At 35.7% G+C, this 17765-nt stretch overlaps 2 protein-coding genes across 16 annotated transcripts in view; both read right to left on the reverse strand.

The window, feature by feature from the left end:
- The window catches only part of LOC105227479 (potassium voltage-gated channel protein Shaker), a 541010-nt gene that overhangs the window by 180058 nt on the left and 343187 nt on the right, over positions 1-17765 (reverse strand). The window contains exon 1 of one of the 15 annotated variants that reach the window (XM_049454908.1): positions 13868-14659. The exons of the other annotated variants lie outside the window; for them this stretch is intronic. Within the exon in view, the coding sequence (XP_049310865.1) occupies positions 13868-14049 (182 nt within the window). The 5' untranslated portion in view covers positions 14050-14659. Of the gene's footprint in view, positions 1-13867; positions 14660-17765 lie in introns of those variants that run through there. 15 annotated transcript variants of the gene reach the window in all.
- LOC105227478 (serine protease SP24D) lies at positions 1120-2098 on the reverse strand. Its single transcript, XM_011206828.3, has 2 exons — positions 1825-2098; positions 1120-1757 (listed from the first exon to the last, which is right to left on the reverse strand). Exons 1-2 carry the CDS (start codon positions 2076-2078, stop codon positions 1208-1210), a joined length of 804 nt encoding a protein of 267 aa, XP_011205130.2. The 5' UTR covers positions 2079-2098; the 3' UTR covers positions 1120-1207.

A 17765-nucleotide genomic window follows, 5' to 3' on the forward strand; every position in this document is an offset into this window, starting at 1 on the left:
GAATTTATGCCGTGATGTCTGAGTTCGGTCCACTTGCAAAGCAATAATGTTAGTTCAGACGAAAAAATAATGAATTTCTTTGTGTCATTTTCTGTTGATAATATCGACTGCGCCCGTAAAACGAATCGATAAACAATTTTTCTCTAGATGGGTACAACTTTTTGTTATGTTCGTGTGTAGTTTGATCTCCTCATGTTAATTAATGTGTGTTTGGCAGCTGTTTGTCAACGACTCGAAACATTTGTCAGGCAATTTTTACCATGAAAAAATTTAACAATAATTTTACTCTAAGATGTGTGTTTCCAATCGCTGAAAACCTTGCCGAATTGTTTTGGAGAGTCTGCTTTATCACACACATGACTTCTGACACAAAACATTCGATGAAGGTCATGAAGTCATTGAAAACTTGCCTCAACATCATAGCATCAAAGAAGTTAAAAGAAGTGTGCTTGAAAAGTCATGTTGGCGTCAAAGAGATAGTATAGAACCTCGAAGTCCCTTGTTCTTCGATCCCACTCTATTCGGTTAATGTTTTCGGTATAAACCGGTTAACCGATACACTCATACCAAAATTCCAGAATCTTTTGTATACATAACGTTGAGAAGATGTAGCAAAAGTAATGGAAAAGAGAAAAGGAAAAGACCAAACATTCAACAAACACATCATAAAAGCTGATGAAACGAATGCTAGTGAGTATGATGTCGAAAATTTCTAACAATCCAACCAAAAGAACCACATCACAGTAGGGCAACAATTGAGATCTAAGTCTAATGGTGTTCTTCAATTACCCTCGTGTGCTCACCATGAAATCATTCCACAGTGTCAAAGGAGTTGATAGGTAATAGTAAGAAATTGGTATGGAAAAGTAATGTCGATAAGGATTTCAATGACAAGGCCTGAAATATTTGTTATTTACTTTTCCACACAATGAGACTACCTGCTATGGTACAATTCAGATAATTCCCTACTTAGTGGAATACTATAACTAATGATCCTCCGTTTGTTTGCAAAAAGAGTCAGATATATAAAAAAATAATCATATTATCGTGCTCGTAGGTTCTTCTTCACTTTTCTACTATATCACAGGAAGGATAAGAAATAAAAGTTGTATGCAAAAGTATTGTTTACACTTGAGCTTTATTGTTTATAAAGTTATGATTGTTTCAAACTGGTACTGTAGGCGTAACAGTATTTTCATCTAACCACTCACGGTATTAGGACAGGTACTGTAGGCGTAACAGTATTTTCATCTAACCACTCACGGTAATAGGATATCTTGGTGTAGCCGTCTGGTGAAGCAGAGCCGCAACCGTCGGAATAATAACTTGCGATGCCAATCAATACGCCTTTGTGTACGGCTGGACCACCATCATCACCATCACAGAAGCCATTGCTTTTCTCCTTGGAAAGACATTGTATACCCGGATTAAGGGGACCAGCTATGCGAGCACATTGTTTATCACTCAAAATTGTCAGACTGCGACTATACCGTAATAGTTGGGAAGGTGTACCACCATTTGTTGTGCGACCCCAACCAGAAATGGTAACCTCTTCGCCAGCTGGTGCTTCAATATTAGCCAAAGGTATTGGCCGTACGACATCGGAGTAGTTGAAAGGAGTACTTAACTCTAGCACAGCAATGTCATTATCGTAATAGTAGTCGGGATGTGGAGTTACTTTCGATATTTCAGAAACGACACCGGTTTCGCTGATATCTATCGTACCGGCTTGTACAGAAAGGAATGATGACGGAATACTGAAAGAATAGTATACATATATCAGATATGATATGATCCTTTCGGTGTTGAATTTCTGTATTTTACCTGACTACACAGTGTGCTGCCGTTACAACGAAACCTTGGGCAACCAAAGCTCCACCGCAAATATGTTTACCGTTCACACGTACGGATACTTGATAAGGAAATTGTCCCACTGCGGCTTGAGTACCGCCAACGATACGTGGAGTTGGACCTTGTAAGGACGAACCGCTAACGATACGTTGCCTTGTACCTTGTATGGACTCGGCCACCAAACAAACCAGTACAAACAACTTGATGTAGAAACTTTGGAATTCCATATTGACTATGATATTTGACTGCTAGAGCTCAGGCTTTATATATGCTTACAAAGTAAGACGAAAAGTCTCGAAAAAAGCTCATTAAGAAGTGATTAGCTGGTTCTAACACAGGTGTGATTTGAAATAAACTGTTATCAATGTCTGCAAACGACTAAGTAATTAGTCTGTTAGCTTATCGGGAAAGTAATGAGCCTCAAGTTGCAGTGTGATGTGTGAGTAGACAAGTGACGGAGTCATTACAATCACTATGGGGAAGTGATCTTATACAATGTATGGTGTAAAAAAGTACAAAGTAACAGAAGATAAGAGCATAGAAGTATACTTCAGTCCACCTGAGGCAAGTCGTAAGATCCATATAATATAACAGTTCAGAAAGACAATCAATCAACTTCTACACGCTTTCGTACAGATCTTTCTAAGAAAGGGGAAGAGAAGCAAAAGTAGACTTAAAATTTTTATCAGCTTTTTTCGAGACAAACTTCTGGGTTGAAACTCAAAGCCTTCGAATGGCTGTAGCATTGAGAAATATCATAAAAGTACTTGTAACCTTCAAGTTCCAATCGATTGTTGAAGCACAAGAACAAGTTATAGCGAAATCTGGAGAGACGTTCTTGATTTGTTAGTATTCCAAATTATTACTACTAAACCATTATTATGTATGATTTAGCGAGGATACAAACCAAAATTCAGTTTTGAGCCTAATTACTTAGCAAAGACACACTCCAATGCGAATAAAAAATACATAGCACGACAATGTTATCTGTGAAATGAAAGCAGGATTCTAAAATATGTCTACCATATATGCAAGAGACACCTCAGCACCCGAGTTGCTAAGGCCAATCTGATGATGGGATAAAAATTATGAAAAATGAAAAATAAGTTCTTACTTACAACTATACCCAAGATATGGTAAGAGATTTCTGTTATTGAATTCGTTCTCACTCAATGAAGCGTTAATTGAGAGGTTTCTTATTGTTAGAGCTCGTAAAGCTTACAATTACAGAAGGTACTGGATCATATTTTGCATATATTAAAGTTATCTCCAATGAGAGATATATTCACCAGCAACAAATTAATACATAAAAAAATAATAATAAAAAAAACTTAAGACATACCAAAATTATTCTCAGGAGCACAGAGCTAGTTATAAAGCAATTTCTGAAGTCGGTTCTCCGCAAAACAATAAGTGCCTTTAGTTTAGCAGGAATAAGTATTGAATTATGGTTGATACCACCGAAATCACTCAACTGAGAGTGATCGTGTTACAAAGACATTTTACTTTGTATTTCTTGTGAACAAATTGAGAATCAATCCGAAAGTGTTTTCTTTGAAGTTGTAAAAAAAATTTGGAACAAACGGCTTTCAATTTTAAACAATCGGGGTAGCTTTAACATATGGACGGGAATTCGGAACGATGACAAACTTCGGCCTCGGTCTTTAAGGTGCTAGGTTAGGTTAATCTGGAAGGCCAATAAGCCACGCATAGACTAGTGTGGACCTTTGCGGTACCAAATGGAGTTCAGTTGTTAAGGTGCTGTATAAATTTTGCGAAACTTGACTTCTCGGAAATGTCGAATAGTGACTGAAATGAAAGAAGAGTGGAACCAACTTCCCAGCATAATGACAAAAACGGAAATAACTGTGTAGAGCACCCGAACATTAAAAGTTGCGATAATGTGGCCGATAGAAGAAACCGGCCAATTGAAAAAGGAAAACGCACCGATCAAACTACTTTAGATTTATGAAGTGTCTACTGCTAAGGTCAACATTGACCTAAAGCAACCATGCACAACAATAGAAGTAACGCTTAACTGAAATCTATTGCAATCACAAGTGATGAATCACCATTTGAAAAATATACCATGTGGCATATAAGAAGCCGCCACTGCAGCAGCAGCAGCAGCTCAGGCGTTGCAATGTCTACAATGACAAGTGTGACGTCATGGCATGCTTTGCAGTAAATCTCAAAAAAAAGCAGGCATCAAATGTGCAATATGTATTGGTGTGTGTATTTACACACATGCATATATGTAAATATGTACTTGAATGAGAGTTCCTGCGCTGACCAGCATTTTTCTTCAACTTTTGGCGGCACTTCAAGCCAACTGTGTGCACATAATATAATTATAAAGTGACGGCCAAGCGGCTGCTGGACACATACAAGCGCGCATTTTGGGCACATATGAATGTGTTGGTAGCATAAAAACAGTACGGTGACAAAGTGACAGCGCGGCAGGCGGCGCACTACTCGTGCAATACAAAACGGATGTAGAAACAGCGCTAGTAAAGTGACAAGCTGCGGCAACTTGCGAGAGCAGCGAATTAAAGTAAAGTGCTGGATAGAGCACAGCATGCAGCCGGGGGTTTGCGGGTATGTGTGGCAGTTGTAAAAATTCGTTGCTGGCAAAATGCCAAACGCTACAAGGGTAATGCAGACAGTTGCGCTTACAGACGCTTTTACAAGTAATTTCTTGTTGTTGTTGCAATGCCTTTGCTGCCTTGCATACGTGGTTGTTGTTACAATGTCTTTACTGAGTTGTATAAGTTGTTGTTGTTGTTATTGCTGATGCCGTTGGTTACAAGCTCAGTTGTTGGAGCTTCGTTGCAGCCACGACCGACTTTCTTTGGCAGATTTTCGCAGCTTTACTTAGTCTACTTTCTGCTTTTTCTTCGTCTTCCTCATCTTCGTTTACTTCGTTCGTTTCTTCAGCGATTTTCGGAGTTTAAATGGTTGCACTGCCTGTGGCGAATATTCGCAAATGCCTGCACAAGGCAAGTGAAAACGCTTGTTTGCTGTGTGTGTTGGTGGCATGCGATCCGCCATCGCTTGGCACTTTCTTGCCTCCACTTAAGGAATCTTGAGCGACGTCGCAGCCGCGCACAAAGCAACCCAATTGCTTGTGTGTATGTTTATGTGTGCACAAGTACAAGGGCGCTACAAGATTGTGTTCTTTGTAGGAAAATATTAGATTTGGCGTGAGTAAGGACTTCAAAGGGAGGGCTGAACCCTCGAAATATTTCTGTAGGAATAGCGATGTTCGAAGAGACCAAAATCGTGCCGTTCCTTCAATATTTTCTTTCGAAAATATGCTATATGGTCTTTTCATTTATTTGAATTCAAAATTTTCTGGTATGAAAAATTTTACCATCAAACCGTCAATGTCTGAAAATGTAACGAAATCAAGTCATAAATAGACCTAGCAGTTATAAAACTGGTATTACACTCATGATCAAATTTGACCCGGACTGGTCCGGACTGGATAAATTATATTTTTTCTTAGATTGGTACAACTTTTCAACCTTTCTCATATTCTAGTGAAGCTTGTAGTGTATTTTGGGTAGCTATTTATTTACGACGACAAAAATTGTTCTGATGATTTCCATATTTTGGGTCAATGAACTCATGACGCGTTCCTAGAAGTGGATTTTTTAATCTCGATGACTCTCGTATTGACAAGTTGTTAATCAGAATTAATTTAGAAAGTCGCCGAGTCGATACCCAAATATTAACCAAAATGTGTTGAGTGGATCCATAAGAGATGTGGAGATCTCCTGCAATCTCTCTAATGCCAACATGACGATTTTCAAGCTAAGGTTCTTTAACTCGTTAGATATTTTCGTCACTAACGACTTGGATGCTTGAGGCCAATTTCCGAAGACTTGTTTCAAATATTTTTGTTCGTGATAAAGGAGCATGTCCGAAATATTTTCAATGATTCTGTGGTCGCGATTCCATGGGAAATACGAAATTGGTAGGATCTTTAGTCAAGGTCAAGGTCTTTGTTTGGTAAACTTCTGCAGGTCGGAAGCAAATTGAGCTGAAAAGTATGAATATCAGAAGTAGGACGACTAAAAAGGCCGCCTATCAAAGAATTTGTCCCAGGAATCTTAAGTCAATAAACCTTAACCTTTACTCTCATGAAAGGTGAAAAAAAGGAGAAAAACTTAACATATTAGTGGACAAAAATATAATTCCGGGCAGTTTCAGGGCAGGTGAGTGTAATAGACAGTAACATCATGAGCCGAAAGCTTGGGCAAAATATAATTACTACTTCCCAAAAGCGGGCTGAGTTTGATGAAGAGCACATGATGGTATGATATTCACTGAAATAAGTCTATATCATGACTAACTGAAAACAATTCAGACAGCACAACCCCATACCTGAAATCAAAGCTAGATTTAATATAAAATTGGCAACATAACTGACTTTTGAAAGATTTTTCGGAGACCAAAAATTCATTACAAACAACAACTGCAATCAATTCCTCATAAAATGACAACAAAACTCTTCAAATTTTCCTAGCGGGCTTCTACATGGCAACTTCACTTCACTTAGCAAAACTTTTAGTTAAGCATCGAGGCGCCGCTAAAATTACGATTTCTTGCATGAATTGTATATCGCAAATTGAAAATTGTTGCCAACACGCTTGTTGTTGTCGCTTTGATTGTGAACTGCATGAAACTTGCTTAATAGAATAACAAAATAGGCCGTGCACACGACGACGAAGAATGAAGTGCATTCGTGGCGGGAATTAACGGGGGGAACTAGAAGCAGTGTGTCCGCAAGTGCCTAAGCATTAGCCGAATCCTTGGCTGCGATTGCTGTTCGGCCGTTAGCAACATCATTATTTTCATTTTTCATTAGTTGTTGTTGTTATTTGCTCTGTTTTTGGTTTGCTCTCAGTGCTGACAGCGAACGATTCGTGGCCTGCTGCCGACTTTGGCTGCCTGCACTTGGCTTATGAATTAAATAAACTGTTTAAATCTCTGATTTGTATCGAATTGCATTGCCTTGCACACAACAAGTTGGAGGCCAAATCGAAATTTCGAAATTTGCTACTTGAGTGCACACACACACATATGCCCACACAAATTGTTGGGCAAGTAGGAAAGTAGTAAGAAATTGCACAAACTGGTAATTAAGGTAATAAATGACGGGCAAGTGAGCTTTATACTGTTTTAGTTTTGTAGTTATTTGGAATTTGAGTGCAAAATTATGCTGGTGACCGGATAAGTAAAGTTGAGCAGCATTTGCAGGAGTGTGTGGATTGTAAAACTATTTTGGTTTAAGAAAAGGTCAAATTATACTTGTAAATTTGAAAAAGTTTTACGGGTTTTTGAGTTAAATGAAGTTTCGATTCTATAAGAATTTTAAAAATTACGTCGAAAATAGTCTCGTACCCATTTTACCGTGTGCCTTACAGCTGTTTGCAGAGATTCTCAACATCTCTTTTAGATCGACTCAACATATTTTAGTTAATGTTTTGGGCATAAAGCGCGCCAATGCCAGACTTGTTCCAAAATACCTGAATTTTGCGTATTTTTCTAGCATCACTGATTTTTTAAACGAACACAAAATTAAACTTATCCTCCAGCCATCGTATTCACCAGAATTGGCTCCCTGGAAAATTTTTCTGTTTTTGAAACTAAAAAAATCCGCTTCCGGAAACGTGCTATGACCCCCATAAATTCCCCGGGTATATGATATTTCAAAAAAATGCATTTTGCTAAGTTGGTAGGATTAATTAATTGCTATGCCAAATATGCTTAAGTCGGTATACGTTGTGTGATGTGATTTTTACAATAGTTAAACATATCGAATAAAGAATTTGTCTAAAATTTTGTATATTTCATAAGGTCGTTGAAAATCGTCAAGCAAGCGTTGGAGAGATGGCAAAAGAGCTCTACGTCTCTAGCGAGTCCGTTTGTGATTTTGGTAGATATTTAGGGTACGAAACGATTCCAAGTCGAGCCAAATTTGTTTTTAAGTGTGTATGTATGTAATGCTTAAATTTTTAGTAAAAATTATCAAGTAAAAGTACTTTTCGTATTACAATAAGTACTAAATATGCCAGCTCGGGCTTAGAACGACTGAAAGCTCGAGTTTTCACATTTTGTGCCACTTATTTTTTTTAACTTCATTGTGCAGTCCCTCGAATTAATTTTGAGACTTTTTTGTAATGTTATTATAAAGTTATCAGCCTGCCTCGTATATTATATACTGCTTATGATTTACTACACATGAATTCTACCTCAATGCAACTATTTTAAGAATAAGACATATTTAAGGTTAAGTGATACAAAACACCCGCCAATCAAATAGAATGACAGCACTAATATTACACTTTTATTTTTCGAACTGCAACATTTTAATTAAATGACATTGAGACACGTATGCCATGAGAAATGCTCCAAATACATGAGCATAACTGGCGAAAGAGGAGGACGACGACTGATCATGGATAAATAGGAAACTTGTATATACTTGTACATACAAAAATAAATAAATTATTAAAATAAAATTAGTATATACATATGTATATTTATTTTTATTTGCAATATGTATAGGAGATCCGTTGGAACTATATTTATATATTTTTTAGTTCAGTCAACTAAAAGCGATGGTAAAAACGAAAGAAGCAGATGTTTGATGGAATCCAAAAGCAGCTTAAACTGACTGGTTAAGTTTGCCACAGTATGCTAATATGGGCTAATATACATAGGTCAATGTCAACATACATTTCATATCCACGCAAGTTAAACGAATCTATTCAAATCACATCAGAAACTAATATTCAAAGCTTATGTTCTGTTTTATTTTGTTTAAATTCCTGACCACATTATACTTCGAAAGTTTATATGTAAAACGCAATCAAATTATTTCTCAACAATCTAGTTCTCTGCTAGAAAATATTACTGACATACAAATCAGTATAGTGAGAAAAAATGGAAGGTATACAAATGCAATTTCGACATTCTAGAAAAAAATTATAGAAGGAAGGGACAAAATAATTCCACCTCGCCACCACGATTCATAAAGCTTTGGCAAAGAGCGTCCGATAGCTTTTTAAGCTCCACCGGGTATTAACCTATTAAACGAATGCGACGAAATTTTCTTTTCTAAGTGTCAGTGGTTTGGAGAAAGTCTTCGTAAGAGTCAGTTTGGGTCAGAAGCAACTCGCAGCGTAGCGCAAATGGTTGTTGAGCAACGCTTGCTGAACTCACTGAAAGTCCATAGATTCAGTATCAGAACGCAAGAAGTGGTCGCAAAATCGACTTTCGTCTATTCGACTGAAATCTGGGACAGCAAGCTGTTCGACAATTGTGCTGTTACCGGGCATCCATATGAGATCATGTACTCCTTGACTAGTTTTCAGACCATAGTCAGCGAGTTCAAAGACAGTATAATCGCTTGGCTATTGGAGTGAATGCCCACCACTCCGAAGAAAGCTCCACTGCAAGTTCGTATTACCTCTCCTATTTTCATATTGTTAAATAAGCAGATATCGATATTCACATAACAGCCAATTCTACGATATTGGAATTTACATGGATTTTAGCCGACCAAGGACTGTTGTTTATTATTATCTAACTCTGTTTGAATCGGCAAGCCGTATGAAATGTTAAGAAGTCACTCTTTCTAATATTGAAAAGGCAGGTTTAAACTTCCATTCGTATTTCTGTCGAGGGCAGGAATCGTTTGACCATTCTGAGTGTAAAATTAATGTACATATTCATACCACTAATCCAAGAAGTCCAGATAAGCACCCAGCCAAAAGCATCATCTCTTTGTTACAACTTTTAAATAGTGCCTATCTGAATAAAGGAAATAAGGAGGGAAAGATAGAAGGACGGACTTAACAGCTTACAATTTATATAACTTGAAAACAAAAAGCATTTATAAAATTACAAAATACTGTGAGACAATTTAGTATTTTTATAAAGATTAACAATTGAAGATGGGCTAGAGGGAAATTTATTGTAGCCCCTAATCTCTGCCTGTTATACTTTTTGCTAAGAATAAACTCAAATTTCATTCAAAGAAAAGGCTCGCAATTGCTGATACCTGGTTAAAAAAAATAGTTATGAATATAATCAAACATTGACATAACCAAAAAACCATTGTTCAACCAAACTTCATAGAACTAATAGTATCAGCCAAGTTTATAAATTGGTCTTAAAGTGCTATGTATGTAGATTAGATTAAAATTCTACTAGGAAAGAATTAATTGTCTCTTGAATTCTACATATTAATAGCACTTAACCATGAGCTTTGTGCAGCCGCCTAAATGTATGCAATGCAATATTTATAAACACAAGTTTAACCGTGTAATTGAGACATTCACATCGCACCCGAATCACGGCAAATCAAATAGTAATCTGGATATGTTGCAAGTGTCACTACAGTGACAAATCACATTTACATACGAACATATACACACTGCCACACATGCAAACGCTTCAGCTGCTGTTGCGGCATGCGATTCACCAAACCGCGAAACCGATTTCTAGTTGTCAGCAGCAGCTGCTACGGCAATAACAACAAGCAAAAGCAACAACGATAACAAAAAGGCAACAACAACAACAATGCCAATACGAATAAATAAATCAGCGAAGGCAAACGAACAAGGTGTCAAGCGAAATTTGCACTTTTGCATTTCCGCATTGCAACACCTTTTCTGGCATTTGCATTGTAAGCGCATTCCATGGGAGCTAAACGCTCACAAACAGACACACATTTCTGCAGGTGGTTGGTCGTATGTATGTATGTGAGGGGAGTATATATGTAGGTTTATGGGTGCGTGGCTTGGTGTGGCGTGATGGACGACGCAAAGTGAAATGTGTCAATGCAAATAAAAATTAAATCGATATGTTACCGTTATGCGCTAACGGCGTATCCCGTACACTTGTTCACCTGTCATTACAAACAAATGTAGGAGATGTGGCGCGTATATATGTGTGTGTGTATGCGTGAATTTGCATTGAAATTCAATTCCAAATCAATTTCGAGTTCACACGCTGTCAAATGCGCTAAGTAATATGCCACAGAATGTTTGCATGACAGCAGCAGGAGCAGATATGCCTCGCAGCTACACGCCTGTAAGTACATTCATATGTATGTGTTTGTGAGTGTGTGTGGGTGTCGCTGAGTGCGTTTGAGTGTAATTGTTAGAGTGCTTTTCACAATAGTTTACTCACTTCGCACTGATTGCTCCCTCCTTTCAGCCAATTCGTCGCGGAAGTGTTGCGCTCTTGGTGACTCCCCTTAGTGTAATGCCAGACACATACGCAAAATCAAATAAATATCATACCAGAAGTTAGTACGTGTCCCTTTGTCGGGGTGTAATGAATATGACACATATTTTAATAAAGGCAGTAAGAAAAAATGTTAACTTCGGTAGCACTGAAGCTAAATACAGAATATTCCATGCAAATACTTGATTTCGATCGTTCAGTTTGTATGGCAGCTATATGCTATAGTGATACGATCTGAACAATTTTTTCGGATAAAATACCGCTACTTTTGAGATTAATCTGTGGCAAATTTCATAAAGATATATTGCCAAATAAAAAAGTTTCTCGTAGAAGGACATGACTTTCATCGTTCAGTTTGTATGGTAGCTATAGGCTATAGCCACCCGATTTGAATAATTTTTTCAGTAATTATTACGTTGCTTTAGGTAATAATATGTACTTAATTTTGTTGAGATATCTCGTCAAATAAAAAAGTTTTCAAGCAAGAACTTGATTTTGATCGGCCATTTTGTATGGCAGCTATATGCTATATTGATCCGATCTGAACAATTCCTTTAGAGATTGTACTGTTGTTATTGATAGTAGTCCACGAAAAATTTCATGAAGATATCTCTTCAAATAAAAAAGTTTTCCATACAACAACTTGATTCCGATTGTTCAGTTTGTAAGATAGCCATGTGTTATAGTTATCCGATATTGGCGATTCCGACATATGAGCAGCTTCTTTATGAATAAAGGAAGTGCGCAAAATTTAGGATCGATATCTCAAAAACTGAGAGACTAATTAGCGTATATACCGTCAGACAGACATGGCTAAGTCAGCTCGTCTTGCTGATCATTCACATGTACATAATTTTTATTTTTATTTGTCAGTGTTCCAAACTTAGTTTACACCATTAAGGGTATAAAATCCACCAACAGCCAACTAATGAAACGTGCCATCGTTGCCACCAGTTCACTTGTATGCATGTGTGTGTTAGTGCCAGGTAACTATGGTGTGCTGCACAAAAAGTGGTGAGGACAACGCTGTCGAGTTCGTTTCAGGAAGGAAGGAAGCGAATAATATAATGTGTGGTAAATTGCTGGCCGCCAGGCACTTTGCCAATTTTGTAATTTTGTGGCAAGATGTGTGTGTGTCGGTGTGGCCATGTGGTGTTGCTGGCGATTGTGTCATTAGAGTGTATTTAACACTTGTAGGGAGAAATAAATTTGCATAGATTGCTGGCAGCTGATAAGCGTCATAAAATAATAGACTTGGCGCAAAAAGTAAAAGGAAATCGCTTAAGAAATTATTATGTTTTCATTTAAATATAGAAAATATTAGCACACACGCAAGCGACCCCATAATTCATTTACTTTTTATATTATATTATTATGACTTTGTTGAAAGCACTTTTTTTGTTAAAGAAATATGTGAAAATTTCTTATCGGCGTTGGCCTCCTTTTCACAAAATTTGTATATATATGTACAGTATAGTATATTATATAGAATATAATCGTAATTGAGGTCTTCTATTAAATTTAAGGTCTATCGAAACCTTAACTTCTTATCTTTAAGATTTTTAGATGCTGAATATGGTGTTAAAATGTATCAGTATATACTACATACTAGAAAATATGGGGTTTTTTGGCACTCTTATAGGATGTTCATATATCGAATGTACATATAAATGATGATATTCTCCAAAATAATGAAATGGATCCGCTATATAGTTTCGGATATATGATTGAATTTGTAATATTTTTTTAACTTTTTGTAATCGGCTCCCAAAGCTTTAAACACATTTTTTGAAACACTATTTTCAGTGTCGGCTGCATCGCTTGACTTGAAAGTTTTCACGCGACTTTCTTAGACATATTTCGATCCAAGATCGAAAATTCAATAATTATCGAAGAAAAATAGTTTTGATAATTATTACAATTTCATAAACCACCCTGAGAAAAATTTTTTTCAGCGATTTGTCTAAAATTAAACCTTTGGTCAATATATATTAATTACAATAATTTTTTGGGGGTTTTTGATAACATGTTGCGATCAATCTAAGAAATAGAAACTCCTATACTATTCCCGAGAAATTATGTCAAGCCAACTACTGGAACTGATGAAGGAGATTTTTAATGAAACTGGAGCGTGGACTCTTCCACTGTCTTTGATTCGCTATAAATAATACATACATATATGATTGGTAGTAGTAGTACAGAGCACTGAATGGCTAAGCTTATAAGAAAAGTCAACCTGTTCAAGCCATTACCAATTTCGTAGAGACTTTTTGATATCTTATGGATACTCTGTTTAATAGTATGGGCCTCACGTTAGGTTCAATAAAGCATTAGGTAAGTGGTGAATAACCCAAACAAGAGGGTTATGTAAAAAGGTCGAGTATATTTCTTTTTTTCAGGAAGTTACGTCGTTCCCTCTCTCTATATTTATCAGGTTTCAGCTTCAGGTTATTTGTCTAATACATATCAGTATATGATATATGTTCATATAGTATATAAACAATATTTATAAATAATATTAACTTAAGAACATCAGAGTTAATTATGTAAAGGCAAAGTATATACTTATATACATATTTCTAATATCCCAACAGCGCAGATATAAAAGGTGTTCTGTTTTCAAATCGTCTACATATTATGGCTAATATAAATCTCCTAGTACGAGTTATATAAATAGTTTAAAAAATCGTAAAATTGTATTATTGTACACATATTTATAAAAGCGAAATAGAAATATAAATTGCTACATCACCCTTCGAATGAGGCACGTGCTAGCAGTTGTTGTTGCTGTTCACGCAACAATTTCCGCTCGGCGATCTTCTTTTGCTCTTCCTTTTGTTCGCGTTGCTCTTGCTGGTGATGCTGTTGTTGCTGTTGCTTTTTGCGATGCTGACGATCCTCGCCGAGCCCATAGAGGCCAGCAACGGCAGCCATGTTGTTGCTGCTGCTTGAACGTCGGCAACTGAGCCGACAATAATACTAATTTAAGGTGGATGGAGCCAAACTGATTGTTACGTTGTATTTGCTATGTTTTTTGTGATTTATTGTAATTTAAACTATTATCAACAACAATGTGGCTCAAGTGGCCGCTGTTGTAGTTTTGGTTTGTGTTGCAATTCAGCAACAACTTGATGATTGTATTGGCAAAGAGACATTGTTACACTTACGACTATAACGACTAAATTACAAGTTAAATGAAATTAATAATTTTAACTGTTACTTTGTGATGTTACAGCGCTGTTGCATGTATTGGTTGCACATTTTGCAATATAATATTTTAAATCACTATTTTTGGTTTATATTTAAACATTTCTGCTGCAATGTGCCTGAATGTAGGCAACGGTTAATTTTTTTCTTTTACTATCCACATTATTGAGCATTTGTTGATGCTGGCTTTGGTGAGAAATATTTTATAAAGTCAGAATTTCATTGCATATTTCTAAGCACATTATATATTCGAGGGTGTTGCATACTTTTAGGCGATTTTGCTTGTTATACTAGCATACCTTTAGGCATATGACTTTTACGACTTTTTTAAAACGAAAAAAACTTAATTAACATGCCACTATTTTTCGAGCGCTAAACACCAAAGAAAGTGTGTTTTATTTTTTACTAAGTTTTTTGTATAATTTTTTTTATATTTTTTAATGTATTTTTTCCGTCATTATTGATATAATATTTATTATTTTTTTATTGGTATTATTTTTTGTTCAATTATTACTTTAATTTTTCAGCTTATCGTCGATTCCACAGAACTAATATTCATCAAAAAATTTTAGTGAGATCGTTTTAGTAAATTTATTAGAGCACAGTGCGAAAATTATTTGTTTAAAGTTCAATTTCAGCTTAATAATTTATTTTCTAAAGCACTTTATATTTAAATGCACAAAAAAAAAATTAAGAAAAACATGTATGATACGTGACACTCAAAGAGATGGCAAGATTAAGTACCTGGAGGCCACATACCCTCGCATTTTTAGACCCACCACTCTTAGCAGCTATATATTTGAAAAAATTACAGACTTTGTTTATCTCGGAACCAGCATAAATTCAACCAATAAAGTAAGCCTGGAGATCCAGCGCAGAATAACTCTTGCCAACAGGGACTACCGACCGGCGAAGAAGCAGGGACTAACGCCGAACTGACGCTTGCTTTACAATTAGAGAAAGATTCATCTCCTTCTACAAAACTTCGGATCTGCTTACTTTGCTGGTATTTCATTACTTTCAAGCTTAAATTAAGACTTTCCTGACTCCTATCTGCTAAGAAATATGATTCTGAACTCTATTTTTAATATACATATATTTTGGAAAATAATTACCAATATGCCTGAATGTAGGCAACATTTGATGGTGGGTATATAGTAATTTATTAATAAGTTTTGTGAACAGAAAAGCTTTTGCGTTTATTGACATCACTTTGAATATCTGTTATAGCAAAAGGTTCTAAACCCTATTTTTAATAAATAATTTGACAAGTTATATAAAATACCCCTAGATGTAGGCAACGATTCATAGTATATGACCATATTATTGCATTGTATCAAAAGCAAAGCCTTTCCGATAATTGGCGGGACTATGAACAATTGAGGTAAATAAACACTGTATTGAACATTTTATTAAAATTAAATTGGTGTTTCAATAAACCAAAAAAAAACTTTTGGAAGCATAAAATATATTTTCGGACAAGAAGATAAAGTGCAAAAGAGCACGAAGAAGCAAAAAACAATTGATTTAAGATGCGAATTTATTTAGACCATAGTTACTTCTCAAAATATTTTAGTGATATGAAGAGAGAAATTTCAGATATTCCTATGTAGAAGAAAATTTTCTTTGACAAAATATTTTTAAATTAGCTTTAATTCTATAATTCAGATTTAATTAAAAAAAAATAAATATGCTTTATATATAGATTATTAATTAGTTTAAGGTTTGACTTGTACAAAAATTTCTGCATAAATGCATTTATTTTACAATCTCACCAATACTTTCAAATTAAAAAAAAAAAATTCCAAAAGCAAGTTAAAAATACCGTGGTTAATCAGCCTTGTTTCCTTATAACAGTAAGTTTATTAATACATTTTTTAAAATGCAAATCATACAATGAACTCAAGCTCATTATTATTACATATTTATCGTACTTTTTATTGCTTTTGTTGTGATAAACAAAAGAAATATGCTTTGTAACCACTTGAGCGGAGAAGAAAGCAAGCGAAGGGCGGAAATTCTTCTTGAGAAAAAACAAAAACAAAACAAAGCGCAAATGAAACGTGCTGAGTGCCGCACAGGAATAACACAGAAATAAATATGAAGAAGCAGAATAATATAATTTTCTGTTTGCTTCTTCATTGTATTCCCACTCTGTCGCTGGCAGAGCTTGTACTTGTGCTTGTTTGCTCAGTTCCCCACGTTCCACTTGACTTTTATGCCAGCCATTAAGTGCGATACGGGCATAGACAAGTGTTGCCATTTACATACATACCATTATGCTTATGTATGTACGTATATGTTTATGTATATATGTATATGTGTTGGTGTGTGCTTTATTGCACTTGCAGCGGTAGTAGAGTTGTTTAAATTATTAAAATGCAATTTTCCATCCGGACTTTTTGACACAGTTTATTTTTGTTTTTGTTTTTTCATTTCGTTGGATAATTTTTTGTTCCTTTGACTTTGCTCAGACCTGCTTTTATCTATTATTGCATTATTGTGAATACCTTGTGCCAGATAAGATTTATTTAATATTTTTGCTATTTCTGATGCATTGCTTGAAAGGGAGAAAAGCGCTTAAGTATGACGGAACATTTTAAAAGTATCATTGATGATTAATATAAAGCTCTAGAATTCCACCAAGATCGTAATTTATTGGGTATATATATTCGTGCGGATTGACAAAAGATGGCGTAATTTGATTACTCTTAGATTTTGCCAATAGTCCAGGTAGACATTGGAAATTAATGTTCTCGTACTTCTTTTTCACTATATGCCATCATTTGGAAGTATACACAACAATATTTTTTCTCTAAAATATGTCGAACTTTTCGCTTGAAAAGTTTTTTTTTTTTTTTGGCAGAAAACTCTTCTTCATTACTTTAATATGAAGAAAATTCAGCCAAAATTCATCGTATTTTGGTAAAAGTTTATGGTGAATATGTACTAGCTATGTGGTTATAGCTAAAATGGTTTTCAAGATTTAAAAGTGGTGACTTGGGATTTCAAGACCGAAAAACACTTTCCCGATCAAAAAATTTGAGCAGAATAACTGAAATAAGACGCTTTTGCATCGGTTTCAACTGGTGATAAAAGATAGAATATATCCAATACGACAACCCTAAGCGCATACAAGTGAAACCTTGCTAAACAGCCAAATTACCGACAAAGCCGAATAATCATGACCCTTGGATGAGGCCTTGCCCTGAGACTGTATTATGATCCTTTCAAACTGTGTGAAACCATAAGTGGGGAACGCTTATAAAATCAAATAATCAAACTAAAGCCACGATATAAACAGCATATCTTGCCCGTCTGACCTCTATATGCTTCCGAAAAACTAGACGCCCACACTTAAATACAGTTCAGTTCAAAATAGAGTATCAAAACTTGGGTTCATTCTTTCTTGGTCATCAAGCCGGAACAGTGCTTTTGGGGTG

Source organism: Bactrocera dorsalis, chromosome 4 (assembly GCF_023373825.1).
Source record: "Bactrocera dorsalis isolate Fly_Bdor chromosome 4, ASM2337382v1, whole genome shotgun sequence".
NCBI classification, from domain to species: Eukaryota; Metazoa; Arthropoda; class Insecta; order Diptera; family Tephritidae; genus Bactrocera; species Bactrocera dorsalis.

What these genes read in the sequence shown, in the direction of transcription:
- LOC105227478 (XM_011206828.3), bottom strand. Translation starts at nt 2,078, where the DNA reads ATGGAATTCCAAAGTTTCTACATCAAGTTGTTTGTACTGGTTTGTTTG. An exon ending in GCAGCACACTGTGTAGTCAG is followed by an intron (nt 1,758 to 1,824) that starts GTAAAATACAGA and finishes CTATTCTTTCAG; the next exon opens with TATTCCGTCATCATTCCTTT.